We start from the raw sequence: 12,037 nt of genomic DNA, 5'->3' as shown, positions 1-12,037 counted from the left end.
CATGGCTACATGAATTAAGTAAAAATGCTGCATGAATGCTGATGGGCATGAAGATATCCCTGGATCCAAGGGAATATGCAAGGCAGTGTAGTGAAGTTTAGAGATGTTCCAAACTAGAACAGTGGATCCAAACACCCTTGAATATTAGTGAAATTCAGGTCTGACTTGGAACTTCACGGCTCAGATTCATCTGGGGTATTGCCTAATAGCATGTCTTTAGAAACTCTCAGTGATTCAATTCCCCCAAAACCTTTACTTTCTGTAATAATGAGAGAGAGAAAAATGGTGTGTCTATTGCGGTTGTGTTCTATTGACTCTATTTGGCTCCCTCCAAATATTGAACCTATTGCTCTGTCAATAGGAGCTAATGGTCTCATACCTTAAACCAAATGACACTCTGGGCGGTGATGAGAGAACTGTGTGGGTCTGTTGTTTCGGCTCTCCAGTCCCTGCAGGACGATTATGAGTTGGTGAGACCTGGCAACACACACAAAAATGTAGTTAATAAAGCACACATGTATGTACATACAATATAAACACATTCTTTGGCACTGCAGCTGCATGTCCACCACTGGCTGTTTCCTAGGAAATCCCAGTTCCTGGTGTGTGGTGGGAAAGATAGTCAAGTAAGGTGAGTATGTGACATCTAAGCCTCCAAAAGTTAGGGGGTCTGTTCTGAAAAGTGGCCTCATAGCTTTATCTGCACATGATGAACTTCCTTCCCTCTTCCTGTGACCCTCCAGCAGCATGAATAGAACCAACTAGAACACAGAGCAACATGATTGTGTATTTTGGGAAATAAAGAAAATGGATGATTCTGAGTTTTTCTTGTTAAGAACCCTAAATAGTTCTCACTCTTTGAGATAGTTAATGAACAGTGAATGCTCATGATGAATAGTTAACGACTTGTCATTTGATCAGGGAAAAGTACAATTAACTCAGGGGTGGGGATGTAGCCTGGCTAAGATTAAAAACCAGTAACCTCCACTGCAATCAAGGCGTTTCACTTATTACTCCAGGGTGTGGTTTACACACCTGCATCCCTGGGGCAGCTGCATCAAAGGGGGATTCCCCCTGGAGGGAGAACTGTAAGTGTGACCAGAGCTTTCCCCTGGCGATTCTGCCAGGGATGTCCGTTCTAGTTTATGGCTCCCTAGGATCCCTGCTGGCAGAGGCTGCCAAGGAGATATACTAAATCATCGTATTTCCCATGCCCTCAAAACCTTCTTAGGAGTCTTTTCCTACCTTTGGGTGGCTCTGGGCCCCTGGCAGAGCAGGGTGGTAGATGGCTTTTGCCCACGCACCCCCTTTTGAGTAAACTTACTACAAGGGTCTGGCCACAGGCAACTCAAATCAACTCAATGCCAACTTTGGTGGCCCTAAACCTTTCCTGTGAACTCTGACCTCTCAGGAGGTGATTCCACTCCTGTGTGGTGGAGATCAACACAAGAACCAACTACAAGAACCCTAGGAGGAGGAGTTAAATGTCCATGATATATCTGAATGCTCATTTTGGTGTACACAGAGAAATGCGTTTTCCTTAAGATGTTTCTGGATATGGAGATTTCTGTGCCCTTGAGTATAGATTCCAACAAATTGTTGCAGATCGTGCAAGTAACAGTCCTTTGTAAATTATCATTTTCCACTGCTGCCTTTTGAAATTCTCATACCATCCATTTTGAAGAATTAGAATGGACCTGACCCAGACAGGGAAACTAAATATTTTTTGTTAATGCCATTGCTAAAAACACGTAGAGAATTTTTGCAATGCTGTTGGCATATGATTGACACGGCTTCTACATTCCCGCTTAGTTGTTGAGCAGAAAGCTCTTATCTAACTGCAGGCACAGCAGAGAACAGTTTAGTGAAGGAAAACTCTGGTTTACAGTAATATAATGACTAATCATTTAATTGAATTACTTCTGACAAGATTCTGATCTCAGTTACACTGGTGGAAATCAGGAATGGCTCCAACCAGTTAGTGGTGTGGCTCATACTAAACATGGCATGTGACCATGTGCAGTATGGTAAATACTTGATTGGAAACTGTGCCTGCTAACCATGTTTGTCCTTTCTGGAGTCCTAAGCTGGCACATGGCTGCCATTCTGTAACCAATTTGTTAAACTGTTGTTGTGCCATGTGGATGGGATCCCTTAATTGTGCTTGAACAACTGGCTTGGTCAGTCCATCTTCCTCCCAGCTTGCTGTGTGGCAGGACATGCAGAGTGCATTGCCCATGTCCTGCTGGTGATGGTTTGTTTGCATGTCCTGCTAAGGTATTAAGGGTAGTGGCTCAGACTTTACCAGAATGATCTGATACACACAGGCAGGCTGGAAGGTGTAGATACAGTCTCGGCTAACAAATGGTTGCATGGAGGGGGGGTGATGAATCCTACTGAAACAACTGCTTCCCCCAACTGTGGTGTTATAAATGGATCAGAGGAGACTACTGATGTTTGGTTACAAAAACACTGTTTTACTGGTGTGGACAGGTAGCTGAAGTCTGTAGTCTATTTTTGTGCAGTGGTTTGGGCAATTGCTGGCACCATGCTGAAATGTTCCAGTATGCTTCTATTGAATTGTAGCATACACTGAAGGCCAGATATTCCACTGTGTCCAGCTTATGCTGGGTGCAGCAATGATGCAGCTGCCAGGGAGAGGATTATAGCCCCCTGCTTCTCTGTCCTAGCCTTGATGCAGTTTGGCAGTGACGCTAAACACCACCAGCTGTCTATGATCCTCTTGTTGGGGATTGCCACAGCACTGTGTTCCAGTCCCAAAATGCCCCCTATGTTGGCAGCAGTAAGGAGGGAGGCATCAGAACTGGTTCCTCTCCTTTGGGGGATGCTCCTCCCGATAAGTATTCGGAGCAGGGGACTTAGCGATCTCCACTCTGATTTTCTGTAAGTACAATTCCCAGTAGAATCAGGAAGTGAATCTAACTCTGAAATCCCATACTCACAGATCTCTGGTTCCACCCTTCTGAGTCTCTTAATGGCTGCCATGATTTATCTTCTTGGCACACAGCAGAGATGCACATGTGACGCTGGCAGACCAAGTGACCAATTCCTGCCAAGGCCCCTGGGTCTCAATGAACACTGACAAATGCATAGCTGGAAACCAGTCTGGCTCAGAGGTGTGTAAGTATTGTTAAAATAGATATTAACATTATAATAATGTGTTTAGATTTGATGAAATGCTTGTAGGAGGCTGCAAGTATTAATCTCATTTATAATATCTGTATCTCCATGTTATAAGGTAATGTTTAAGTGTTTGCTCTGTAACTATAAAAGTGTTTGCTAAAACTGTGAAACCCCACAGTCAGTAGAGAAGCATTATGAAGTGTGAAATGCTAGTTTATCATGAGGTGTCATCTTCTCCCCAACTAAAGAAGGCCTTTAGACACCAGACAAGCCATTGTGGAACATCAGTGCCCACAAACTTTGTTGACTGCTTCCCCAATACCCATGAAGAGGGTGTGTGAACAAGCCCTCATCCTATCACAGCTTGAACGCTGGGGGAAGGCATAAAAAGCCCTATCAAGGAAGAATTGTTGTCACTGTGATGCTTGGAATTCAGAGGGCAATATATTAGCCAGGGATCCCCAAGCGGCTTGGCTTAGGTTAGCCCTAAAGAAACTCTAGAACTTGCATATTATAGCAGCTACCTATTACCTTTTGGAAACTAAAACTGTATCTCATTTGTGTGTGTGTATGTTTACCGGCTTTAACTTTGTAAGTAACTCATTTCTTTTTCTTAGTTAATAAATCTTTAGTTCATATTATAGGGTTGGCTACGAGCATGGTCTTTGGTTTGAGATCTGAGGTACGACTGACCTGGGGTGACTGGTCCTTTGGGACTGGGAGTAACCTGAATATTATTGTGATTTTTGGTGTAAGTGACCATCTATCACAAAGGGAGGCTTGGCTAGGTAGCAAGATAGACAGGATTGCCCAAAGGGACTGTCTGTGACTCCATGGTAAGGCTGTTATCAAGCTTTAGGAGTTCACACTTGGTTGGTGAAATCTAATTATTAGGGCTGTCGATTAATCGTTAACTCAAAAATTGACTTATTAAAAAAATTGATCGTGATTAATCACAGTTTTAATCATACTGTTAAACAATAGAATAGTTAAACTATTGAAATTAAATTTCTACATTTTCAAATATATTGATTTCAATTACAACACAGAATACAAAGTGTACAATGCTCACTTTATATTTTTTATTACAAATATTGGCACTGTAAAATGATAAAAGCAATAGTTGCACTTTCATGATAACAAGATTGCGCTACAGTACCTGTATGAGGAGAATTGAAATTACTTTCAAATCTAGAGGGTTTTTTTGTTATGTAACAGCACTCAAAAACAAAACAATACAAAACTTTAGAGCCAACAAGTCCACTCAGTCCTACTTCTTGTTCAACCAATCATTAAGACAAACAAGTTTGTTTACATTTGCGGGAGATAACGCTACTGCTTCTTGTTTACAATGTCACCTGAAAGTGAGAACAGGCATTCGCATGGCACTTTTGTAACTGGCATTGCAAGGTATTTACATGCCGGATATGCTAAATATTCGTATGCTCCTTCATGCTTTGGCTACCATTCCAGAGGACGTGCTTCCATGCTGATGACACTCGTTAAAAAAATGTGTGTGTTAATTAAATTTGTGACTGACCTCCTTGGGGGAGAATTGTATGTGTCCTGCTCTGTTTTACCTGCATTCTGCCTTATATTTCATGTTATAGCAGTCTCGGATGATGACCCAGCAGATATTGTTCATTTTAAGAACACTTTCATTGCAGATTTGACAAAATGCAAAGAAGGTATCATTGTGAGATTTTCTAAAGATAACTACAGCACTCAACCCAAGATTTAAGAATCTGAAGTGCCTTCCACAATCTGAGAGGGACAAGGTGTGGAACATGCTTTCAAAAGTCTTAAAAGAGCAACAACTCTGATGCGGAAACTACAGAACCAAAACCACCAAAAACGAAAATCAACTTTCTGCTGGTGGCATCTGACTCACATGATGAAAGTGAATGTGCATTGGTCTGCACTGTTTTGGATTGTTATCGAGCAGAACCCATAATCAGCACGGATGCGTGTCCTCTGGAAAGGTGGTTGAAGCATGAAGGGACATATGAATCTTTAGCATATCTGGCACGTAAATATCTTGCAACGTCAGCTACAACAGTGCCTTGCAAACGCCTGTTCTCACTTTCAGGTAACATTGTAAACAAGAAGTGGGCAGCATTATCTCCTGCAAATGTAAACGAACTTGTTTGTTTGAGCAATTGGCTGAACAAGAAGTAGGACTGAGCGGACTTGTAGGCTCTACAGTTTTACATTGTTTTATTTGTGAAGGCAATTATTTTTTTACATAATTCTACATTTGTAAGTTCAACTTTCATGATAAAGAGATTGCACTACAGTACTTGTATGAGGTGAATTGAAATACTATTTCTTTTTGTTTTTTACAGTGCAAATATTTGTAATAAAAATATGAAGTGAGCACTGTACACTTTGTATTCGGTGTTGTAATTGAAATCAATATATTTGAAAATGTAGAAAACATTCAAAAATATTTAAAGGGTGTTCTATTATTAACAGTGTGATTAATCACAATTAATTTTTTTAATCACTTGACAGTGCTGCTAATTGTAGAACACAGCCAGTTAGGGGTTTGTGCCCTGATTTGTAAAGAGTCTGCCCTGAGGCTGGCACTCACGCTCATGAGCTACTTTAAACAGCTTGACAGCACACTTGGGTACCTGGGGAACTCAATCCTGCATTAATAAGAATGTTGCATGGCCATCAAATTAGGCCCTCTGGTACCAAGCTGCAAACTCCAATGTCATCCCTGCCCACTGGATTATCTGCATGTCAGTTGATCTCCCTACAAGTGCCCATACCTTGCCCCTTTTTATTATGCACATGCCTCTTTTGAATATGGGAACAGGTACACCACTGGTGTGAGACTTATTTATTTCTGTTCCACATGGAGAATCATACATAGCAGTTAACCTTACTTGTGCCAATGTATAGACTCCACTCAGACCAGACTCAAGGATTAAGGCCACAGAGTGTGTAGAACTGACAGAGGAAGGCCTCCTCTCTCACATTGATCAGTTCTCTGTTAGATGCCCCTGTGACATCCTGGCACCCCAAAATTCACCACAGTCATGTAATTAGGATATGTTTTGCACAAAGTAGGCCTTGTGAGGTAGCATTCTAAAAGTCTTGATCTGCTAGACAGTAATATCTTGTTGGATTGTATGTGTTCTCGTCGTATGGGAAGTTATGAAGTTTGGCTATGTGTGTGTTACTGAAACATGTTGTGAGGTTGAAAACACCCACAAGCAGCCTTTCAGGACACCAGTAAAAAGGCCAAACAATGTTCATGGCTTATTGAGGAAATGCGCCCAAGCACAAGGAACTGTGTACAGTGGAAACCTCTCAGAGATAGCACTACACAATGGGAACTGTTTGACCCAGCTCACAGCAAAAGAGCTTTCCAGCAAGTGGGAAGAAGATAGAAGAAGGGGATAATGACGTCATGATGGGACCTCTCTCTCCCTATAGCAACACACCTGGAAACACCTGAGGGGCAAGGACTAAACTGTGGGAAGTGACGGTCCCAAGCTAGAGGGATTTTTAGCCTGTGTATGAAAACCTGGGAAAGCAAGGCAACTTGTGCCTTAAGAATCTGCCAGCCTGTTTATCACTCAGGGTGAGAATTCACTAGTTCATATCCTACCTATCTAGTGTGTTAAACCCAGTTTGCAGTTTTGTTTAAGGTAATCCACTTTGATCTGTTTGCTATCACTTATAATCACTTAAAATCTATTTTTTGCAGTTAATAAACTTGTTTTTGTTTTGTCTAAAAATTATAACTTGGAGCAGAAAGCTGTTGCACATCTCTCTCCACACTGAGGGAGGGAGCTAATTTTATGAGCTTACGCTGTACAGTTCCCTGTGCAGCACAAGCTGGTATAATTTTGGGTTCACACTCTTGGGGGGAGGGTGCGTGCCTTAACAACTGGGAGGTACCTTAACTGAGCCTTCCCATGCAGAGCTAATCTCAGCATCAGATGCTACAGCTGGGTGTGTCACTATCTGTGTGTATGCTGGTGAAAGAGCAAGCTTGGAGAGCTTGGCAACTTATCACAGCACCACAGGGTGAAAGGGAGCCCAGACTGGTGGGTCAGGCAGGCTCAGTGGTACCCCAGTTCCAAGTGGCACCCCAGGGGGAACCCTTCACACTCCCACCCTACTTTTAAGGATTAGGGAGAACGCTGGGTGTTGTGATAAGTAGGGAGGAAGGCAGGCCCAGATCTTAAACATACATAGTTGTTGCTCTACTCAGCATGGGAGTGTCTAACCGTGAAGCAGCCTGCCACTCAATGGAATTCTCAGCCCTGAGTTAGGTGCCTAACTCTCCCATGCATTGTATGGGGTGCCTGGCAACCTAGTGTGACATTCTATACCTTGGGGGAGTGCCCTGTAACCCCCATATTCCTCATTTATATATAAATGAGGATCTTGCATATAAAGCATGCCATGAAAGGTATCAGGAAAGGTTAAGATCTGCTGAAAGTCACTGTTCTATCTAAATATGTATACCATCAATGCATATGAAGTTATGTTGTATCGTTGTCAGTAAAACATGCTGTAAGTTGGGGAGTCGGCCAGCTATTAGCTGCCCAGAGACAACAGCAAGGAAAGTAAGCAATGCTTGGGTGAGTATCAAACAACCATCAACAGCCATTGTCCAGCAAGGAAGTCACAATTCAATGACTCATCTGCATAAGGCTACACCAGAGGAATAGCACACAGGTGACTCAGTGTGATGTTATGAATGTAATATAATATCTCATTGAAAGGTGACACAGGGCCAGAAAGAGTTAATTAACTCACAGACTGACATGACCCATGGCCGAACTTTAAAGACTTGTTAGGAAGATATGTAAATGAATAGAGCTTTGAAATGTAAGCCTGTATTGTTAGAGATAGAAGGGTAGCTGTTTGCTCAGGTCTTGTGATGTAAGCAAACAAGTCTTGTCTATTACTATGGCTTTGATTCAAAGATAAAAAAAGGAGTATTAATATTAGGAAGACACTTGAATGAAATAGTATTATGGTCTCTATGTCGCTTTGAAGGCTGTGGTAACCTGTATTTGAACTGGTTATGGATAAATTACCCTGTGATAGTTGCCATGATGTTTGGGAGAAGAAAAGTTAAGCTTATTGTTTTCTCAGGCCAAAAGGCTGCTGGAAATGTATTAAAAACCCTGGGACACAATCTTTCTTCATCTCAGATCTGCTTTGGGTTTCAAGAAGGGGAAACCCCAAGCTATAAGAATTGAGATCCCCAGTCACTGACGTTGGACTATAACCTATGGACTATTTCTAAAAGAACTTTTTGCAACTACAAACTCACCATCTCTGCTATGTATCTGGACCTCAAACTCAAGTCTGTATATATATTGATCTTTCAGCCAACTCTCTCTTTTCTTTTTTAATAAATTTTAGTTTAGTTAATAAGAATTGGCTATAAGCATGTATTTTGGGTAAGATCTGAGTTATCATTTGACCTGGGTCTGGGGCTTGGTCCTTTGGGAGAACCTTTTTCTTTTATATGATAAAATAAGATTTTCAGAATTCATCATCATATGTTTGACGTGTGTCTGGATGGAGGCCTGCAGGTGAGTACTTTAAGGAAACTGCATTGTTTGGACTTCTGAGTAACCAGTGAGGTAATACAGAGGCAGTTTTCGGCTGGCTTGGTAAATCTAAATATTGGAATATCCAGCAGCGTTTGGGGTTTATTTTCCCCGTTTTGTTTGCAGTTCACTCTGATTGAGTGACCTTAGCTGGCTCCCATGGGCAGCATCGTTACACTCAGCAATGCCCACCAGACATGCCTGGACTTGTGTTCTCCAAGCAAATGGACTAAGGATATAAAACAGAATACAGGGGCCTGCTGCTTGGCCTTTCTCTTTCCCCCACCTACGCTGCAAGGAACAAGGACACTGAGAAGACTGAAGACTGGCCCAGGTTTCAAGGGTGAACCCTGTGTACTGTGAACTGCAATATCCAGTGGGGTGAGAGAACTGCTTAATCTAGATGTTGCCCAGTCTAATAGCGTTGAGAGTTTAGACTGCATGCTTATATTTTATTTTGGTAACTAACTCTGACTTTTTGGTTATCACTTTAAATTTATCTTTCGTGGTAAGTTTGCCTGAAGTGCTTGGTAAGGGTGTTTACTCAAGTTTACAAAGGCTGGTGTATATCCACTTTCCATTGATGAAATGGTGAACCAATTAATAAATTTGTACTGCTCATCTTGAGCAGTGCAAAGCAGTGTATTTCCGAGGTACAGTGCTGGGAGCTGGGGTGGGATTTGGCTAGTACCTTTCTCTGTGTGATTCATGAGTGGCTCTGGGTGCATTCATGCAATCTAGCTCGGTGTGGGGCTCCACGTGCTGTTGTGCTGAGTGATAACAGGGCTTGGAGAGGTTTGTTGCTTGTCACTAGCAAAGCAATGTGAGAGACAGCCCAAGCTGGAGAGTTAAGGGGGCACAGCGGTCCCATGATCCCAGTCTGCACTCCGTGGCTCCCAGCACACCTAGAAAGCCACAGAGATGCCTAAGGTAGCCCAAAGTGAATTGCTGAAGAGAGAGGCTTAGGCACTGAAGTGGTTGACCTGGTGTGCCTGGCTGCCGAGCCAGATGTAGGTAGGGGTATTCCTCAGACACTTAAGCAACCCATGTCCTAGCAACCGAAACTATCTCTCTCTCTCATATGCAATACCCCTTTCATGTTCATCCTACATTTCCCTGTGCTCCAATGTGTGGGCACTGTTCTACCCCACCACCAATCGCTGGCTTGCCTCCAGCAGGATCTGACAGACATCAGGTCTTGGTGTGCTCAGAGCTTGTGTACAGGACTGGTGAGACAGGCATCCCCCTGACTAATCTGAGCATCCCATCTCTGGAGCTTCAGCATGAGGTAGGATCAGAGCTGCACACTAACTATGGGACAGCATCAGGGTTCAGTTGACTTTGCATATGCTGACCCGTGGTCACCTCAGCAGCAGCTTTGAGAATGTCAGTGGTGCCTAAATGGTGGACTTAGGAGCCTAAAGAGCCTGACAGGTGCTTTGAGGATCTGGGCTGAACTCTCTAGTATTCATCAGTTTGGGCCTGGCCGCAGCAATGTGTGCAAAGTCCTTTGAGGATGTGAACTGCACTATCTGCTAAACGCTAGTAATTATTAACAATAAGACAAAGAATGATGGGCTATTTTTCACAATACCTGTTGTCTCTCTCAGATAGAAAAAGATGAAGAAAACAGCCTCCACATGCATCTTTAAAATATTAGTGTCCACTTCACCTAACCATATATTTTAATGCCTATTAAGAATTATAAAACAGAGAAATGTGTCCATGTAGTGGTGTTGTGTGGTTGACTTGGTGGTTTACTTATTTTTGCACTGAGCAGCATTTGCAAGATTGTCAGGAGAAAGACGGATAAAAATAGCTGACATGGGCCCCCGAATGGCCTATAATTGTGCTATCAACACTGTTACTCTAGGTCTTCACAGGAGATTGTTTTAAATTATATTGTAAATCACTAGCATCTTATAATTTCCCCAGAAAATTATTATTTGTTTCTTAAATTCTGTTAGGAACACTCACTCTCTATAGCTGCAGGATCAATGTTATTGCTTGAAGTCAACTAAATACCTACATGTCTAATCCCTTCCCTTTTAGTGTCTGATTTACAATGTCACTAATTGCATTCTTGGATTCCCAATGCTACTGGCGCCAATTTCTGCTACTCCACAAAAGGAGCTAGTTTAATAATTACTCTATCAACTGTATTGTTGTGCAATCAAATTCCGAGAGTACTTTACGCATGGCATGCTCTGTCGAGGCACTCTTGTTCAAATTGCTGCCAGCATGATGGCTTTCACTGTTTAGTTGTTCCTTGATGGAATTTAATAAATATTCATTGGCAGAGTGCAGTGTAATTGATTCAACCACTTTCATTTTTATCCGTTCCACAAGAGCCCACAGCCTCTGAAGAAAATCTCCAAGACTTACCAAAGGTTGAGAGTAAGAGGCTTTTCTGATTCACTTGGTGAAGAGAGGACAGGGAGGCCTTATCTGTTATCACTGTGTCTAATATACATTGTTGGGGGGAAAAAACCCTATGTGGCTCTCTGGATGACTCGTGTGCATTATGTGATAAACTATGAAAATTCTGATTGTGTAATTTTTATGTTGGATATCAAAGCATTTCATTTCAAATGACTGCCAGCTGCTCAGAAGCCTGCTTAACATTTTTTAATAAAAAAACATTAAAATGAGAATATGCTGTACTCTATTTATTCACTAATAGATTTTCTGCATCTTAAAATTAATGATTTTAATTTAAATTTTTGATACACATTGAATTAGGTATCTATTATCTAGTTGCCTCTCTAGACCCTTATTTGATTTTACAGTAACTCCCCACTTAATGTCCTCTCGCTTAACATTGTTTCGATCTTACACCCCTGCTCAATTACAGAACATGCTCCATTTAAAGTTGTGCAATGCTTCGCTATAATGTTGTTTGTCTGCCTGCTTTGCTTTGTCCACAGCTGTCAGTCCTCCTATCAGTCCTCCCAGACCGCTGGCAGACCCCGCGGATCAGCGCCTTCCCCCTCCTCCCCCCGCCTCCTGTCCGCGGCAATCAGCTAACTTGCGGCATTCAGGAGGGAGAGCAGAGGAGCGAGGACTCGGCGCACAGGCTCCCCCTCCCTCCCGAACGCTGCCAACCAGCTGATTGCTTCAGGCAGGAGGAAGGGGGAGGCTGCACGCTGAGTCCTCGCTTCTCCCCTCACCCTCCTGCCCCCTGAACATCGCAAGCCAGCTGATTGCCACAGGCAGGGGAGGGAGTGAGGACGTGGTGTGCGGAGAGAAGGGCTGGGGGCAAGAGTGGAGTGGGCGGCCCGAGGGTTGAGCCCCCAACCCCTGGT

General features: G+C 42.7%; 1 protein-coding gene across 4 annotated transcripts in view; it reads right to left on the bottom strand.

Moving 5' to 3' along the window:
* The window catches only part of ZNF704 (zinc finger protein 704), a 153,175-nt gene that overhangs the window by 17,787 nt on the left and 123,351 nt on the right, over window positions 1–12,037 (bottom strand). For all 4 annotated transcript variants that reach the window (XR_012157153.1, XR_012157154.1, XM_073330740.1 and 1 more), the window contains one exon: window positions 380–477. Coding sequence is in view for 2 of the 4 variants with exons in the window: in XM_073330740.1 (XP_073186841.1) it covers window positions 380–477 (98 nt within the window). In the remaining 2 variants the exon portion in view is untranslated. The remainder of the gene's footprint in view (window positions 1–379; window positions 478–12,037) is intronic.

The sequence above is a fragment of the Lepidochelys kempii genome, chromosome 2 (assembly GCF_965140285.1).
Source record: "Lepidochelys kempii isolate rLepKem1 chromosome 2, rLepKem1.hap1, whole genome shotgun sequence".
NCBI lineage: Eukaryota > Metazoa > Chordata > Testudines > Cheloniidae > Lepidochelys > Lepidochelys kempii.
This window is presented reverse-complemented; position numbering and strand designations above follow the sequence as displayed.